This window comes from Misgurnus anguillicaudatus, chromosome 25, assembly GCF_027580225.2.
Source record: "Misgurnus anguillicaudatus chromosome 25, ASM2758022v2, whole genome shotgun sequence".
NCBI classification, from domain to species: domain Eukaryota; kingdom Metazoa; phylum Chordata; class Actinopteri; order Cypriniformes; family Cobitidae; genus Misgurnus; species Misgurnus anguillicaudatus.
Window position 1 is genome coordinate 30,765,086 of NC_073361.2, and position 20,004 is coordinate 30,785,089.

At 37.2% G+C, this 20,004-nt stretch overlaps 1 protein-coding gene across 4 annotated transcripts in view; it reads left to right on the forward strand.

Annotated features, from left to right (window-relative positions):
* Window positions 1-323: 323 nt before the first annotated feature.
* Window positions 324-20,004, forward strand: part of plekha4 (pleckstrin homology domain containing A4) — a 28,827-nt gene continuing 9,146 nt past the window's right edge. The window contains exons 1-9 of one of the 4 annotated variants that reach the window (XM_055182895.2): window positions 325-658; window positions 7,941-8,013; window positions 8,092-8,187; window positions 8,333-8,405; window positions 9,071-9,171; window positions 9,261-9,379; window positions 9,537-9,746; window positions 17,118-17,340; window positions 17,438-17,503. In XM_055182895.2, coding sequence (XP_055038870.2) covers window positions 618-658; window positions 7,941-8,013; window positions 8,092-8,187; window positions 8,333-8,405; window positions 9,071-9,171; window positions 9,261-9,379; window positions 9,537-9,746; window positions 17,118-17,340; window positions 17,438-17,503 — 1,002 coding nt within the window. In that variant the 5' untranslated portion in view covers window positions 325-617. Of the gene's footprint in view, window positions 659-4,655; window positions 4,778-7,940; window positions 8,014-8,091; window positions 8,188-8,332; window positions 8,406-9,070; window positions 9,172-9,260; window positions 9,380-9,536; window positions 9,747-17,117; window positions 17,341-17,437; window positions 17,504-20,004 lie in introns of those variants that run through there. The other 3 variants (XM_055182892.2, XM_055182893.2, XM_055182894.2) reach the window with 3 other exon arrangements.

Genomic DNA, 20,004 nt, shown 5'->3' on the forward strand with positions numbered 1-20,004 from the left:
CAGGTAGGAGGGCCCATGACACCCAAACGTGTCAATGATTTTTTTAGCATACATGGACATTTTATTATACATAAATGTATTTATTGAATCACACAGAATAGATTGAATATAAATTTATGAATTTAGTAGTGACTTGAGAGACAATTTAACAATTAAATGTAATAATGAATGCAATAAACCTTAACTTCGTAATTGGCACTTCTTGTAGGATTGCCTCCCTATCACTTTATTGTTTCTTAATCTTTGTAAGTCGCTTTGGATAAAAGTGTCTGCTAAATGCAGTATGTAATACAGTATGTTAATGTAAACTGCAAAATAAATGAAGGATTAAAATAATGACCACATGGAAAACATATACTTGTGTAACTTACTACACAATGATTGATAAAATTGTCATTTGTATGTATAGTGAGATTAAAAGTGTTAGGTTTAGTAAACTAAGATCTGGTGTGAGAGGTTAATTTCTAAATGCTGAGAGTGAAGTGAGGAAACAGAGGATTCAGTGTTCATGGATGAAAGAGAGATTTAAACCTCCGCAGAGTTTGTGTGTCTGTGTTGTGCGTTTGTGTGGCCGTGTTGTGCGTTCGTCTCTTACAGGGTGAGATGCTCGAAGCGTCATGTCGCTGGAACTTGCTGTCGGGTACAAAAAACAGAGCAGGTAATTATTTTTCATTACTTTATCTTATACAGGGTGAATATTGAGATTTTTTTACTTAAAGTGGTTTGTATTTGCAGCTGTTTTGTTGGTGTAAAATTCATTCATCATTTAAGACACTTGTTAATGTCTTATGCGTTTGGCTTCAGTCATTTTGTTTTTTGCTTGTGTATTTTTGTGTCCAGATAAAGACTCCACTTCATTATTTCTAACCTGAAATTATATCCTAAAATATATTACAGTGCTACATATGATATGCAGTATATACACAAACTAGTTTATCACGTCATTTGATTATAACATTGAGTAAATTATTGAAAAATGTAATATCATAAATTCTACCATCACTTTCTGTTCACATACATGAGAGAGAGAGAGAGAGAGAGAGAGAGAGAGAGAGAGAGACAGAGAGAGAGAGAGAGAGAGAGACCTTTAACAATTCCTGCTTTGTCATTCACAAGCTTCATCTGTATGTGCGCTACATAGCAGACATTGTGCAGTCATATTTCAGACACGCACACTCCTACACCTAAAATACTCAATCTTCATATGTTGGTGATTCTTCAGTTAATGCTTTTGAATAGTTTCTTAAGGATAAACGAAAACAGCTTTACTAATAAAACTATACAGCAACATCATCTCAATTCCGGTGAAACAAAAAAATATTTAGGAAAAAATAATTGTTGCCTAATGATAATGACATATGATGACCATTGATTCTTTGTTACAAGAAACAATAAAAATATTTGTTAACATTAGTATATTAGTTGACATGATCTAACAATGAACAATATCTACATCATTTAGACTTAGCTTGTGTTATTTTTAACATGGAAAACATCCAGGGGCATTATTTACTTTAAAAGGCATTCTATCAAACTTGTAAAATGGCAGTGTCCATACAATTTAACAGTTTAAAACAACTATTGAAATACTTTGCCTTTAAATCACATTTCACAAATATCAGTTGATGTTAGGATAATTGAAAAGCGTCTGACCAACAATTTGGATGTTATCAATGTCAGTGTGGTACAACCACAATCATGGGCCAAAACAGACCATTTTGCAATATGTAAACAACACTGATCCAGAAGCACTTTCTGTTGTTTTTAAGTTTATAGTTCACATTTATTTTACATTTTTGGTTCAGTTCAAAATGTTCTTGTTTTTCTTATTTTGTTCAAATATTAATTAATATTAACATTAATATTTTGTTCAGTGTTAAAAAAACAAAACAGAAAGTGCTTCTGGACAAGTGTTTTTTACATTTTGCAAAATGGTCTAAAGCTACTTTAATGGGTAGAATGGTATACTTTTTGTGTCATGTGGTACAACCAATGTAAAACTAGGAAAAATAATATTTTATCAAACATCTTTTAATTACCGAGCTCCTAAGGTGACATTGGAGTAAAAGAAATCTGAAGTTTAGTTGCATGTGCTCACACAAACCTTCATGTGCAGAATTTTTTTTTAAAGTTTAGTTTTGCGTGAAGCTTTTGTGCGCGCACGTGAAACTATTGCGTGCGCACCTGTAAGCGAAAGTTTCATGTGAGCACGCGATAGTTTCACATGCACATGCGAAACTCAACGCGATAGTTTCTTGTGCGCACGCAATTGTTTTAACTAAACTAAAAAATTTTTTTTTGCTCTATGTCCCCTTAGGAGCTCCGTCTTTAATTGTTATATTTTAATTATATTTATGAACTAGGTATCAGAGGTAAAGTTTATAATGGCATCCAAGCAGAAGCCTGTTCAATGTGAATAAGTTGCAAAAGTCAAAGGGAGCAACCAAGTGAAAAGGTCCAACTGCAATGAATGTCACTATGAAATAAAAAAATATTTTAAAATTATTGTTCTCAAAATGTTTCATTTAAAAAGTTATTTTACACTTTCAAACTAATAATTTTTATAATTATAATGTTTATTGCCACGATTACGTAAACAAACAGCACAATCAGCACAATACAGGGAGCACATTAAAACTTTATGGCAAATAAACAATGTTTGGTTGTACAACCTGACATTTACTAGGTAAAGCAATCAAAAATATTAAAAAACAAAACAAATTTAATGTACTGAAATGTTGTTCCTGACTTAAAGATACAATTTGTAAAATGTGCCGAAAGATGGCGCCAGATCAAACAAAAACAATGATGTTGTTTACTGACGCTCTGGAGCAGCGTGGAATTATGGGATTTGTAGTCTTTAACTTTAGCCATATCAGACGATAACGAGAAATCACGTTGATGGATAAGGTAATCAAGTCTTATAAATGTTGCGTTTGATGACATCGTTTATTTCATTATGTAAGTTTATATGTGATGTTCAAAACGAAATTGTTAGTCATATTGATATAACAGTAGTCCAAATTCGATGGTAAACACAGCTCAGAATTAAGTTTTCAACTTACAATCTACAATTATTTTTCACATAATGTATTGACAGTACAAATCTTATTGTTAAGTGTCTTAAAATGACCATTTATATTGCTGTACAATACCTTTTGATGTGCATATCGTCCGCGGGAAGACGCGCTGATTACAATCTACACACTAATGTTGTGATCAATATAATAGCATACGTTTTTTGAAGGGTTACGAATCAAAACAACTCACCCATCGCGTAAAACACAAGCAGGATCAGAATCTCGGTCTAGTTAAATGTTGTCGTGAAGCTCTCTCTATCCAGATAATGCAACACCAAATTGATCCTCCCTCGTTTTGTTCCAAACTCTTCTTGGGTCGTTTGGTTGGCCCGTACGCTAACAGGAGCTGACACAACCAGCGGCAGACGGTACAGAGATATCCATAAGTCCATAAGCAAGCGCGTAGTTCCGCATTTGTCCACGACACTGGCTGCGTCCAAAACCTCAAGACTGTGAGGACTGTGAGGACTTGTGGCCTCGCTGCCTCATGAGGACATGACTTCGGATTCGGAGGCCTGAAGGCCGCTCAGAGAAAGGCTTTCCGACGCACTTCTAAGGCAGCGTGTTTGAAATATAAACAGAGAGCGCCTTTGTGATAACTAATCACATATTTGAAAACTACGATACTAATTTCTCGCTAGAAATGAAATTAAAATGCCTAAAAAGTGAAAATATACGTTTATTTTCACTAAATTTGTGCTCCAGCCGCTTCCTTGGCCGCCATTTTATTTTTTCGAGCTCGACCAGTGTTCTCATGTGGGTTACGTCAGTAAAGGCGGTGACAAAGGGTCACATGGATATTAACGTCATTGACAGGAGACTGCACTGCCCCGTGTCAATGTTTTGAATGGAAATTTTCTCAGGATTTACAAGTAGTTGAAAACATTACAGATATTGATAGTAATCAGCTGGACAAAATATATAACACTGGCCTAGTGGTTTTTGGAGATTTTACTGCAAATATCTTACAAATTGCACCTTTAAACTATTCATTACACGAGACATGCAAGACACCTCTCTATTTGTCATCTCTTCTTCATGCTGTTCATAACACCTATCACACAAGATCAAGTAATTTAATTAAATTTAGTACCCCCCCTACTTCTACTACCTTTGGACGTAATGCCTTCCGCTTTGCAGCAGTACATGACTGGAACACACTACAAAATACCCTGAAACTTACATCTCTGATCCCAATCTCTACTTTTAAGCAAAACCTCCAAAATTACATAGTTGACTCTTGTTCGTGTTGACAATCATGAACCATTTTTGTATACATATATTTAAGCACTTTATTCTTTTTTTCTTTTCTTTGTTGTCTACCTTTTTTTTGTTTAATTGTTTGTTCTGTGTGACATGTGTTTTACAATGTATAGTTGTACAGTTTATTCCTATTTATTCTTGTAGCCTCTTGGCCAGGTCATGTTTGTAAATGAGAAGTGGTTCTCAAACAGTTTACCTGGATAAATAAAGGTATAATAAAATTACATCTGGTTTAAAAATATTTTTTTCTTTTGTAGTTTATTTTGTCTGTATATACTGCATTAAGTAGTTACATTTAATGGAGACATTAAGTCTAAATTATGGGATGGATGTTCCCAGAATAGAATAAGGACACAGTAGAATCTATAAGACATCTTGAATTTGTGTATGAATGATATCTGGAGCACTACACTTCACTTAAACCCTTGAGCTCGGTCAGTATTTAAAGTCTTTGTGCATGTAAACTAATCCTCCTACTGTATGTCTGACACTTCTGATGCGGTGTTCTTTGCATGAGAATGAACTTTGTCTTGTTTGCATCTGTACAATAGCGCTCTTATTCTGATAAATAACAAATGACTAAAGAATGTCAGTGGGACTACAAGAAATGACGTAGACAAAGTGAATGTCTGAATAATAAAATGCATCAGGATTTCCCAACAATCACTGAACAGTACTGGATTACAGTGCTGGTTTACAGTGTCTATCAGCAGTAGGTTTCACAGTAGCTTGGTAGAAAGATGACCTATAAAAAATGTGAAAGTTAAGCAATAAAGCAGGTATAAAAAAAGAATGTTACAGACAGCAGACACTTCTAAAATCAACGACAAAGACTAGTTGTCTACTGTATGTACACCCATTTATCTTCCAAAAAATGAACGATATTAGTTGATTTAATGTTGTTTTGCACCACTAGTGTAATTAAACAGAACTGCAAAAATAGTGACTGCATAGTTTAATGTTGACAATAAACGGGCCTTTCATATTGACACTATTTAGAAGATTTTTACACATGTTAAAAGCCGTCCTTACTTACATATGAATACTTTACTCAGTGTCACTCACTAGTTACAGTTATTGGTATGGTGAATCAAACTATTTGCTATTGCTTTGAGTAATGTAACCAGCTTAAATCAACCAGATACACTGGAAAAAAGGATATTACTGTATATCAACTAGGGTTGTGCAAAAATATCGATACAGCTAACTAACACGATACAATTTTCGCGATAGTGTATCGATATTTCGATCTCTACTATCGATAAATCAAAACACTCTGTGTGCGTCAAACGATCTTCTCCACCACTGCTGTAGTTGTCGCTGTCCAGTTGTCTATCGTATATGAGCATTCAGCCAATGTCTCAGACGTTAGCAGGAGTGAGAAAATGGCAGAAAATTTGAAAACGCCTGCAGCTTTCAAAGCTGACGTGTGGAAAAAGTAGTGGCTCTATTTTTTACATTTTTTATATACAAAATAAGGGAAAAAAATATTGCAATGTATCGCAACGGCAATGTATCATATCGTGATTCATTGTATTATGCAACACGTATTGTTATATGTAATGTATCGTGAGGCCCTTGCCAATACCCAGACCTAATATCCACATACTGTATATTTTATTTTACTTTAACTTTACTTTACAACTTTACTGTTAAATGGATGCAAAACTCAACAATAATAACAAAATAATTCAGATAAACCACTGGGAGTCATCAATGAGCTTTGTTCTGTGCTGATAACCAGCATGACCTGTAGCATGAAACGTTTTTGTTATTGAGATTATGATTATGCCTGATTTATTTAATCTTTAAAAGCTTAAAAGTGCAGTAAACTTAACACTTTATGTTGACATAGCTTTGGTTTTGTACCAGGATGAATTGCAAACAAATTACTGTCAATGAAACAAGTAGGTCTAAAAGATTTTGCAATAGTAAAATTGCAAAAACAGTCTCAATATCTCAATATCTAAATTCTGAATCAGCCAGATGCATCAGACTGTGTGACAACATTATTTCCCTTACAGTAGACCTACTGTAATCGTAACAATAGTGTTCTTCTTGTATTTTATTTGTTGACGTCACTCACAGCAGACATTGACGGTATGCAGTACACTTTAAGCAGGTATCTTATATAAAAAAATGTATTAATAAAATCATATCAGACATGGAATATAACATTTCTGTAAAAAAATAGCTGTAATTATGCAGCTGGTTACCAGTAACTTATTGTAGAAGATAAAGAATGAAAATGTTTCATGTTCATTTAACTTTAAACAAACTGTTGCCAGTAAAAACACTGACTTACTAGTATTACTTAGTATTATAAAACGGTTAGTTCCAATCCTTGATTCTGATTGGTCAATAGGTGTGCTTTATTCATGATAAAACACTGCTATGACCGCTTCACCCAACGGTTCTATTTAATATTACTGCACCCTTAGCAACACCCTTAGCAACACATAAACATATAATGAGACAAAGTCTGATAACAGTTTGTTGTTTTTATTTGAACTTTCATGTTGTTGTTTGCATTCAGGGACTATTTTTTCTAGCGGAAGGAATGCTTTTATTGATTTAACTTCATGAAAGTTGCACTAATATTTGTTTTACTTTAATATTGTGTGGTAACCGTTTTATAAAAGCAATAAGGTACTCGAGGCAAGTGCTGTATCGTGAATAAGTAACGGCTGAAGGGGTTGCAGGCACTCCGCTTCGCGTCGTGCCTAACAACGCCCTTCAGCCGTTACTTATTCACGATACAGCACAGCCTCTCGTACCTTATTGCTTACATATATTATCTTACTTAGTATTTTTCTCTTGTTATCAATACAAATATCTAAATAAGCTTAAAAATATGCATTTTCTTGATGAGCAAAATGACCTAAGAAAACACGTCTGTAGAGTAACACAGAAGCAAAGTTTTGTAATAATGTTGGTCACACACAGTCTGATTCAGCATGAACTAATATATTGAGATAATACTTACCTTACTTCTGTCTTAACTGTTGGCACATTGGAGTATTGCAAAATCTGTAATTTTTACAACACTTTTTGCTATTCATTCTGTTCAAAATGTGCTGTTTTGTTATCTATTTAACTTCTTGCTGATGCTAGCACAGTTTAGGCACTGCTTACTGTAAATTCCAACAGTTAACATTTTTTTAAAGAAAGATCACCAATTGCCTCGGATAAAAAAAGCAACATAAAATATAAACAATATGTCGTACAAAATTTTTTTTGCAAACCCCAATTCCTTATCAAATTATATGAATGTAAATAATAAAATGCAATGATTTGCAAACCTTTTTTCTAATTATTTCTACTTGGAAAATATTGATAATATTAATTTGTAATTAAAAGTTAATAATTTTAAGTTCTTTGCATTTTTTTAAATAAATTGACAGCTCTATTTTTAAATTTTTCTCAGTACCAAGTCTAACTTGTATTTTTGCACTTGTTGAAATACACGTTAAATGTTGTTTTTCCACCTGTTATTTTAACAAAAAAACATATTTGTCATTTAAAGTTCATTTCATCTTTGTTGTTGTTGTTGTTGTTTAATATGATATTGATGTTTCTTTCTGTTTCTTTCTCCAGGATGGAGGATCAGGACAGAGTGAGTCAGTCATCCAGCGTTGCCACAGTGTCCTTCATGCCAACCAGAGACAAGGTCACTTATAAGCACACATACATAAACATATACGAGTATATACTTCAAGTACACTGATGTGTGAATATCCGCTTACAGTGTCATGAAAAGGTACAGACGTTTGGAAAGAGATGCCAGGCAGTAAAGAGAGACCCAAACTGTCCTGTGGTGATCAGAGGATGGCTTTACAAAAGGGTAACACAGACTTTTACCTAAAAATCTCTCTTTTTACTTTTTTGTTTTACACTTTTTCTCATGGGCCATTCATAGGTACACAAATGTAATGCTAATGCTTTTATTGTCTCTAATGCTAATGCTTTTATTGTCTCTATATCTGTAGGACAGCACTGGGTTGAAGTTATGGAAAAGAAGATGGTTTGTTCTCTCAAATTACTGCCTGTATTATTATAAAGGTAATCTAAATTATTATTTTATACATTAGTGTAAACAATGGGCTGTGTTTTGTTGATATATCGAAATATTGCAGATGTGCATATTGCAATACACATATCACAATGGTTTGCAAAAACTGGATGATCTTAAAACTTCAAAATATTAGGTCGATGCAGATTGCAATTTTTTTTTACATTTTTGACTGTTATATATGTATGCATAATCCTGATAAAATTATGTATTTAAAATGTATATGCAGTGTTAGTCACTTTGGAAAAAGGCATTTGCCAAGTGTGTAAATATAAAGGCAAAAAGGCAAACGCAACATTTTCGTCTGTGTATTAAAGCGGATATTTTACTTTTTTTAAGATGTTGAATAAATATTTGGTGTCCCCAGAGTACGTATGTGAGGTTTTGGCTCAAATTACCATATAGATAATTTATTATAACAGGTTAAAATTTCTTCTAGGCCGTATTATCCCCTTATGACATCACAAGGGGAGCCATATTTCAATGACCTATTTTTTCACATGCTTGCAGAGAATGGTTTACCAAAACCCAATTATAGCACTTAAACATGGAAAAGTCAGATTTTCATGATGTGTCCCCTTTAAATAGTTTTTTTCTAGCACATATCATTCATTAGTATTTAATCGTTCTTCTCAATCCGATCTGTAATGTTTAGACAGCAGAGAGGAGTCGGTCTTGGGCAGTATTCCTCTTCCCAGCTACAGGATTCTGTACTGCTCACCTCGAGAATGCAGGAATCGCAAATATGCATTCAAGGTGAGAGTCGGTGTCTTCTGTGCATCCTGCATGTAAACATATCAGTAACAGGTTTCTGTATAATCATGTAAATGTAAATGTGTGTGCAGATTGTTCATCAGGGGATGCGCCCGTATATCTTAAGTGCAGACACTCAGGAGGATATGTTAGGTTGGGTCAGGGCTCTCAGCCAATCGGCAAACATGGAAGCTGATGACATCATCAACAGGTGAATTTAGTTATATTAAAGATATATTACATATTTTCACAGAATATTCTTTACATTGTATACAATGATTTTATGTAGAAAACAAAGTCAATCACAAAAATATGACTCACAGACTGGGTCAAACATTTTAGGTTTATCTTGATGTCTTCTTATCTAGACGCTGTAGCAGTTTTCAGGATTTCACTCAGATGAGAGATGACACAGAAATGGATGAGGTCCAGCAGACACCCACATTTTCAGACAGAAACGCCCAGATTGCAGGAAAACTGACCCGGGTACAGACAGAACCGACTTTGCATGATCAACACATGATGGGAATTCAAATGAAGACACCGGAGCTTAGAGGAAGACATGGATTTAAACTATGGTACATGATCGAAAAGCTAGAGGGACAATAACAGTATCGACTTGCACATTTGTAGCATTTAATCTTTTCAATTTAATGTTATTAAAGGTTTTATTCACCAATAATAAGTTTTTTTTCAATTCAATTCAATTCAATTTTATTTATATAGCGCTTTTCACAATACTCAATTGTTTCAAAGCAGCTTTACATTAATAGAAGCAGTAAAAGCACAGAAAAATGACAGATAGCACAACATAATACACAATAGCATAAGCTGTCAAATTTGCTGAGGCTATGACTCGACATTATGAACGAGCGTATTACTAATGTAACGTCTAGGAGAAGAAGCTAAATTAAGCCCAAGCAGGCTACCTCCCCGGGGTAAAAAACCCCCTAGGAGAAAAAAAAAACAAAAACCCCGGGTTGTTTAGCCGAGGAAATAAAAAATAAAAAGTCCTAGGAGGGAAAAACCCTTGGGAGATATATATGTATATAAACACATATAAACGGATAAGGAGATTAAGCGGGGATTAAGCGGAGATTAAGCGGGTTCTGCCGGTGGTCGTTGGTCAGGCATCAGCTGGGCATCACAGTGATGGACGACCAGTAGAACAGAGGTGAGTCGACTTTCACATCTACCGGAACTGGGTCTGTTTGTCCCATTGTCCTCAGGGTCGAGGACAGGACAGGGAGAGAAAAACAAAATCATATTAGCGTAGGGGCCGTTCACATGTAATGCAAGTGTCACACAGTGATGTGGTTTAATCAGCTTAGTTTCAGACAGACTAACTATTGCGGCATAATTATATTATCCACAGTTGAGGATTTTGCAAATTGGGGGCCCATCTGCGACGGTATATATGGTAACTAAGGGTCACCTTCTGATTTTTAATATAAAGAGAAAATGAAACCTGTCGACCCGTTTGACTAAGGCCTGTAACCCCACTGTCGTCGTTAATGCAGGTTCAGTGGCAAACGGGTCTATATTGCATGCTATTTACAAGATCACGAGAAAACGCCAACATCGCAACCTGACCATACGTGCCAACCCGTTTGACTAAGGCTGGAGGCCCCACTGTCGTCGTTAATGCAGGTTCAGTGGCAAACGGGTCTGTATGGCATACTATTCACAAGACACAAAAAAGCGCCAAAATCGCAACCCGACCATACGTGCCAACCCGTTTGACTAAGGCTGGAAGCCCAACTGTCGTCGTTAATGCAGGTTCAGTGGCAAACGGGTCTGTATGGCATAGTATTCGCAATATAAAGAAAGCGCCAAAAGCCCAACCCAACCGTACGTGCCAACCCGTTTGACTAAGGCCGGATGCCCCACTGTCGTCGTTAATGCAGGTTCAGTGGCAAACGGGTTTGTATGGCATACTATTCACAAGAACACGAAAGTTCCAAAATCGCAATCCGACTATACGTTAAGATAAGGTTTTTATTTATTTATTTGGTTGGTCTGTTTTATGACCGCGAGTGCTTTGTTCGGTACAAATAACTATTTCGAGTTAAGTACTTTTACTAGACAAATTATGCGAATGCTTTGTTGAAGAGAAAAGTTTTAAGTCTAGATTTAAAATTATCGACTGTGTCTGATTCTCGGACATCGGTTGGTAAATCATTCCAGAGCTTAGGGGCTAAGTAGGAAAATGACCTTCCACTTTTAGACACTTTTGATAGTCTAGGGATAATCAAGAGACCAGAATTTTGTGACCGTAGTGTGCGTGATGGATTGTATTCTGATAGTAATTCTCTAAGATATGAGGGTGCTAGGCCATTTAAAGCTTTGTAGGTGAGTAGTGATATTTTAAATTGTATGCGATATTTAACTGGTAGCCAGTGTAAAGATGCCAGAATTGGGCTTATGTGGTCGTACTTTTTAGATCGAGTAAGTACCCTTGCGGAAGCGTTTTGAACTAGCTGAAGCTTGTTTACTTGATTTGCATGGCATCCCCCGAGTAGCGAGTTACAATAGTCTATTCTAGAGGTCATAAAAGCATGGATAAGCTTCTCTGCGTCAGATGTAGACAGTATATGGCGTATTTTCGAGATATTTCTAAGGTGGAAGAAAGCTGTACGGCAGACGTTGGCGATATGACTATCGAAGGATAAGTTGCTGTCGAACATCACACCTAAGTTCCTTACCGTGGAAGATGGCACCACAGTGCAGCCATCTATGTGCAACGTGTAATCTGACATATTATGTTTGTAGCGATTCGGTTCAATAATAAGTATCTCTGTCTTATTGGAGTTCAGCTTAAGAAAGTTATGTGCCATCCAGTCACTAACATCGCTAAGGCAGTCTGTTAGCTTAGAAAACGTGTGTGTTTCGCTGGGATGTGAGGAGATGTAAAGCTGTTTATCATCCGCATAGCAGTGAAAACTTATGTTATGTTTCCTGATAATGTCTCCTAGAGGTAACATGTATAACGAGAACAGGATAGGACCTAAAACCGATCCCTGCGGTACACCGTATTTAACCAGGGAGTGATATGACTCTTCCTCGTTTACATAAACAAAGTGATAGAGATTGGTTAGATACGAACTAAACCATGCTATCGCCTGACCACTGATACCAACATAGTTTTCTAGTCTATTGAGTAAGATTGTATGATCTATTGTGTCAAAGGCTGCACTAAGGTCTAATAATATAAGAATTGAGATTTCACCACGATCGGATGTTAATAGGAGGTCATTTGTAACTCTAAGCAACGCTGTCTCTGTGCTATGGTGGGGCCTGAATCCTTATTGTAACTTTTCATATGTACTATTAATTGTCAAAAATTTGCGTAACTGGCTTGCAACTACCTTTTATAATATTTTAGAAAGAAAATGGAGATTTTAGATTGGTCTAAATTTATTAAGCTCTCCCTGATCAAGCTGTGGTTTTTTAATCAGCGGTTTAATAACTGCTAGTTTGAAAGATGTTGGAACGTATCCTATTTCTAGCGATGAGTTAAGGATTTTTAGAACCGGGGTTGACACTACAGGAAATACCTCTTTAAGTAGTTTTGTGGGAACGGGGTCTAATATACAGGACGATGATTTGGATGACGTTACTAATTTAGAGAGCTCTTCTATTGTAGTAGGTTTAAATGAATCAAGATGTTCGTGTGGTAGTCTAGTGTTAAGTGAACTAACGGGTAGAGTGGTGGCTGCCTGTGTAGCTACGATGTTTTCCCTTATAGCCGTAATTTTGTTAGAAAAGAAGTTCATGAAGTCGTTACTATTGTGTTGGAGTTTACTATTGGTTTCTGTTTGTTCTTTGTTTCTAGTCAGTTTTGCAACGGTGCTAAAGAGGAAACGAGGGTTATTATGATTCTCATTTATAAGCTTGCTAAGATAGGTAGATCTGGCGGTTTTAATAGCCTGTCTGTAGTGTTTAACACTATCTTTCCATGCTGCACGCCATACTTCTAATTTTGTGCTTCTATAATTTCTTTCCATTTTCCTAGTTGCCTTTTTAAGAGCAGCGGTGTGATGATCATACCATGGAGCTGGCGGTTTTTCTTTGATTTTCTTTTTTCGAATGGGAGCAACGGCATCCAATGTGTTAGAACAGACATTGTTTAGGTTTTCTATTACAATATCTAGATCATCACAGTTATCTGCATGTTTAATTTGGGACAGGTCTGGAAGAGTGCTAATAAATCTATCTTTAGTGGTGGAAATTATTGTTCTGGCTAATCTGTAGCATGTTGTGGATTGAGTGATCATATCTAGAAGTACAGTGTATGACACAAGGTAATGGTCAGAAACTGCATCACTCTGAGGTGATATTTTGATGTCATTAATATTAAGCCCGAGTGACAGAATTAAGTCTAATGTGTGCTTACGAGTATGCGTTGGCCCTGTCACGTTTTGTCTAATATTGAGAGAATTTAGAACATCCATAAACGCACGTCCTAATGCATCTTTATGGTTATCCACATGAATATTAAAATCACCAACGATAAGAGCTTTATCTACAGTGACTACAAGCTCAGACAGAAAATCTGCTATTTCTTTAAGAAAATCTACATGATGGCCCGGAGGTCTATAGATTGTAGCTAAGGCAAAAGAGAGCTGTTTGTGGTTACGATCAGTTATTTCCATATTTAACAACATTAGTTCAAATGATTTAAATTTTAGTTCAGATTTTTGGTTTACTTTAAAAATTTTGTTGTATATTGTAGCTACACCACCCCCTCTCCCCTTTAACCTAGGTTCGTGTTTATAATAATAGTCTTGTGGGGTGGATTCGTTTAAACTAATGTAGTCGTCTGCTTTAAGCCAGGTTTCTGTTAAACAGAGTGCATCTAAGTTTTGGTCATTAATTATTTCATTAACAATAGGTTCTTTATTGGTAAGCGATCTAATGTTAAGAAGGCCGAATTTTAACATTCGAGGTTCATCTTGTAATGTATTGTTTTCTAATTTTATGTTGGTCAAATTTGTACGTGATGTGGCAAGCGGTGCTCTGTATTTGCTTGTTCGGGGAACAGATACAGTTGAAATGTGTTGATATTCTGGTAAGATCGACTCGAAGTGCTGGGATATAAGTGATCTAGACATATCATGCCAGCTAACAGACGGACAGTTAAGCTGATCCGTCTGTTTCCTGACCTGGGCCCTGGATAGTCATACTATATCAGAATTAAGAATATTAATCAGATTTCTGGTGAGTATAGCACTTCCTTCTGATGTCGGATGAAGGCCATCTCGGGTTAGGAGAACTGGTCTACCCCAGAAATGCTTCCAATTGTCTATAAACCCTACATTATGCTGAGGGCACCACTTTGACATCCAGCCATTGAGAGACACTAATCTACTATGTGTTTCATCTCCCCGGTAGGCGGGGAGGGGACCAGAGCATATTACATTGTCTGACATTGTTTTTGCAATTTCACAGATCTCCTTAATATTATCTTTGGTGATTTCCGACTGTCGGAGTCTGGTGTCATTTGTTCCGGCGTGAATAACAATCTTAGAAAACTTCCGTTTAGCATTAGCCAGCACTTTAAGTTTGGATCTAATGTCAGACGTTCTGGCTCCCGGTATACAGTCGACTAGGGTGTTTGGTGCCTCAATGTTAGTGTTCCTGAGTATAGAATCTCCAATGACCAGGGCACTTTTAACAGGTGTTTCAGCTAGTGTATTCCTTAGGGGATCGAATCTGTTAGAAAGTACCGTAACGTTATGGGTCTTAGATGGACGCCGTATATGACTATGCCGCCTGACAGTCACCCAGTTAGACCGCCGACTTGACTCTGATGTCGGAACCGAGCCATGTGTATTATGATAAACACTATGCGCGCTCGATACAGTATTTGTAATGTTTACATTAGCATCTGATGTCGGAACACTATGTGCGCTCGATACATTGTTTGTAATGTTTACATTAGCATCTGATGTCGGAACCGAGCCATTAGTCTTTTCGCTCGATACAGTATTTACAACAGTAACATTAGCGGTTTTGCTATCCTCAACTAGCGTTCGGATGCGCGATTCTAGTTCAGCAACCTTCTCAGTTAATCTTATTACTTCAATACACTTAGTGCATGTAAACCCATCTATGCTAACGGCAGAAGCTAAACTATACATGTAGCAAGTAGTACATGTTACAATAACAAGCGGAGTCTTACCGCTTTCATGCTGGGCGATGGCGTCTTTGTTTACCCGAACGCGCTCCGCGGAGCTGCATCGCGTTGGGGGTTTGGTTGTGGTATGCCTCAGTCGCCTGCGAACGTCTGGGTCCAGGGTGATGTTGGGCATGCTGAATCTGCGAAGGCCGGGCAGCGGCTCCTCCACAGCTTCCCGATCGCTTTCATGTTGGGCAATGGCGTCTCCGTTCACTCGCTTACGGTCCGTAAAGCTGCATCGCGTGGAGCACTCGTTTGTCGCATTCCTCGGTCGCTTGTGGACGTCCGGAGACATGGTGAAGTGGGCGCTGTAGCTCGCGTTGGATCTGCTCAAACCGATCAACTCCTTCGCAGCTTCCCGCTCAGGCGAGGACAGGTCAGAAAAGCATATATCAGATGAATCCGCCATTAGATCGGAAAATGCTAGCTTCAGTCGGCAGCGTTTGTTGAAGCTAGCGGGCTATATGCTAACACTGTGGGTGTTTATTAGTGATAAATAGTTTCACGTGGTAGTACTGCTCAATAATCCTCACGGTAAAGTATTCCTAGGTAAAACTTAATATATAAATAGGAATAAGATAGTAAAAAAGGCTTTTAGATGAAGAACTCGACGGAGCTCCGATGCACGATCTGTTCAGCGTGAAACCGGAAGACTTTCGTGGTCATCACGTAACTTCCGGTAAACTCTGTCCATAAGAGCATGCCCATAAGTCTTAATTTAGATTTCTCTGACCATCTTTCACCACACCTCTCCCAATTTGATTTACATTACAATTCATTTACAACTAAATTGAAGTTGAACGTGGAAGATTTTTATATAAATAACTAAAAAGTCAACATTAAAAAACAGCTAAAACAAGTAGATACATTTTTATTTATAAAATGAATAAAAACAAGGACAAATTATTTTTTTATGCAAATTAATTACATCTTACCTTAAACCAGTGCTTCTCAAATAGTGGGGCGGGACCCCCAGGGGGGGCTCGAAGCGACACCGGGGGGGGCGCGCGAGACCCCAGGGAAAATACTTTTTCAAGAAGTGATTTTTAAAGACATTACACCCCAACCACGCTGTAAACCGCTTGTGTTATTTATTGATTATATTTAATTTTTCAGTATCAAATGGTCAAAAAATATTATACTTTAAATAAGGATTGATTTTTTTATTTCAGGCAAATTGATGCATTTTAAGTCTTTTCTGTTACAGACTAAAAAACAATGTTAATAAAGTTATTCTTTGTTGTAAGTTTTCTTTTTGTGTTTTCTCAATGTTAATAAGGATACAATGTTTTGCAGATGTGTAATTTTATAGGCAAATTATACTATTTACAGTCGCGGCGAAGAGTTGGGGGGGCGCGAAATGTTTACCTCTTCCTAGGGGGGGGGGGGGGGGGCGTGACAGAAAATAATTGAGAAGCACTGCCTTAAACCAAGTATCAGAAAAAGCACTATAAAAATACTTTCCTGCCTTAAATTTTTTTGTTAAATCAACTCAGATTTACAAGTCATGTCAACAGAGATGAGTTGTCACAACTTATAAAATATAGTTGAGAAAAGTCAACTTAATTTTATAAGTTATAACAATTCACATGTAGTTATAACAACTCATCTCTAGTCAAGATAAATAAGTTGAAATGACTTGTAAAAAAATAGTTGATTCAACAAAAAATTTTAAGGCATCAAAGTATTTTTTACAGTGAGGGAAAGATATCAGAATGTGTTTATGTATTTCTACACAACCTCATTCATCTGTCATTTTCTTTTCCAGTGATCCTGAAGCTATGCAGCCCTCTCAGAGTTTGGGAAAAACAGATGAAGAGCCTTTTACCTTCCTACTTCCGAGAGATACCTTGGGAACGCTACCTCCATTTCCCAGAGATCAGTTTGGTTTGCAGTGTCATGGTAATATTGACGGCTGGCCGATGGATAACTGCTCAAGTGCTCCTCTATCACCCTGCATCTACACAGAGAGAAGACATCTGCCCGACACTGTGAGGATCAAGATTATATTTATTTAGATAACTGCTGATCATATCATAAATAAACTCAATTTTATATACTCACTTTACCTCTTTATATGAATTTCAGAGTTTTCCATGTGCATTGTGTTACTGTTCAAACTATCACACAGCCGAACACATGACACTGTGTAAGGTAAGAAAAAATACCCAAAACCAGTGCTTTAAGTGGCCCAAAAGAGGTGCCGGTACTCTATTTTTTTTTTTTTTTTTTGCTGACTCGACTCCTATATTGAAGGGGTTTTATATTTAGCAGTAAACAGACGACCTTTTAAAAAATAATTAATCATTTTATAAATTTGTGGATTTGCTTGAGCTAGAAATATCTACTGAACATAAATAAAATGTGCAAAAGGATTTTTAAAAAATACCATTAGAAAGCGCTACTGTAGAAAGAGTTTTTGAACATAAATAAAATGTGCAAAAGGTAGATATGTGAGTAAAATTTTCAGCATGGTTAAATGCTAAAACTAGTGGTTCAGATGGAAAAAGCTTGAAAAAAAACTTTAAAATGACACCAAGACCATGTCTATGGGGTCAAGAATAACAAAATACTGGCCATTTGAAACTCTAATTAAAGTCATTTATTTTGTCCCATTGTTTTCCATTTTGCGGGTGATAAAACTACTGTGCACGTCGTTCAAATTCATTGAAATTTCGTTTACTTTTAGTTTAGCAATTAAACTAAATGTATATTACAATTTCAAGAATGTTTTCTGCACATCGCCTGAGAAAATCCGAAGTTGCGTCGAGGGGAACCAAACTGACAGCCGCGACAGCGGAGATTATCACGTACCTACAAGGCTTGCGTCTGACCTGCAGCTATCATTCTGGCTTGGTGGGATGTCAGCGAGTCCTCTGATTCTGACGGCGTTCTTTTACTACTCAGAGTCTAAAACAAGGAGGGCATATACGTGTTCATTGTATTTTCATTTTAACCGAGCAGCTATGGTTGCGCGTTTCACACACAAACACACACCTCTCCAGAGCACGTTGACACTGACTGAAGGACGCATGCGCTTTTAACTTGTAAACGCAAGGGTGTATGGGTAATGTAGCCTCTGCTCTCGGTGGAACGAATTAGGAAGCGTACATTAAGGACGCTCTGAAAAGCGGCAGCGCAGCCAAATGATTAAATTAAACCTCTGATTTTTAAACAGATGAGCGTTCCGGTACGCTAAAAGCACGTTCTGGGCGCACGTAGAGGTGGTGGTACGCTCAAGAGCTATTTTTAGAAGTGGCGGTACTGAGTACCGGGGCGTTCCGGCCCACTTAAAGCACTGCCCAAAACTTATATCAGATTATATCTTATAACATAATTCTGCAAAACTCGAAAACTTCCACAAAACACATCAGAACTTCATCACGCATCATTCACAATATGTGCATGTTTAACTCATTCCCGCCAGCCATTTTTTGAAAAGTTGCCCGCCAGCATTTTTTCCACAAAAGTTTCACAAAACGCCTTCCAGGAAAAAATTCTTCTAAAAATATATAAACATACAAATATATCAAATGAAAGAACAGACCTTGGGGAAAAAATGGAGAAAAGTTATTAAAAAGTCTATATTTTTTCTCTGCTTATAAACTCTTAAATATGGATATTTTTCTTGAAATAATTGCATTTTTGTGAAAGATTTTTTTCAGAGATCAGATTCAGAACGATTATCAAAACATACACAGAGTTTAAAATTAATAAATAACGTTTTTGCTTCAGTTTTTTCATAAATTTGGTAAGCCATCTAGTGGACTATTGTGGTATTGCAGATTAAAGCGTAACTAAACCCCTGGTCAGAGCCTGACTCCACCCACTGGCAATATTTGAAAAATGCAAGAAAAGTGGGCAGATCCCAACGGAGATAGAGGGGACGAACTAAGCTCGTACCAAGCATGTGGTGAGATCATAACAAGGGCGTGGTGAGCTTGAACCTGTTTACGTCACGAGTTACTTTTTGGACCCAACATCCAATAGGAAAATTCAACTGCAGTAGCCACCGTTCAACCTGAAGAGGGCAGCACTCAGACGTTTTTACACCATACATTGTGGTATTGAAACACTTTGGGCCCTATTTTAACGATCTGAAACGCAAGTCCGAAGCGCAAAGCGCAAGTGACTTTGTGGGCGGATCTTGGGCGCTGTTGCTATTTTCACGGCGGGAGAAATAAGTCTTGCGCCGGGCGCAAATCAATAAGGGGTTGGTCTGAAGTAGGTTCATTATTCATAGGTGTGGTTTGGGCGTAACATCAAATAAACCAATCAGAACGCTATCCAACATTCCCTTTAAACGCAAGGGCGCAAGTTCCATGGCGGGTTGCTATTATTATAACGGATTTGACAGGCGCACGCCAGGAGCGGTTCACAGCAGAGGAGACCGACGTTCTTGTAAGAGCAGTCAAAGACAGAGAAGTTGTTTTGTATGGGGATAGGGGAAACCCGCCCAAATCAGCGTCGGTTAAACAGGCGTGAGAGGAAATAGCCACAATTGTCTCATCAGCTGCGCCAAGCACTACAATGATGTCAGGAGACGGGGGGATCCCAAGCTTGCCAGCATAAATCGGGCACACCGGGCACACAGGAGGACATCGCTGCGTCCACCCTCACCGCTGAAAGGGTTTGGGAGCTTTGAAATCGGACAC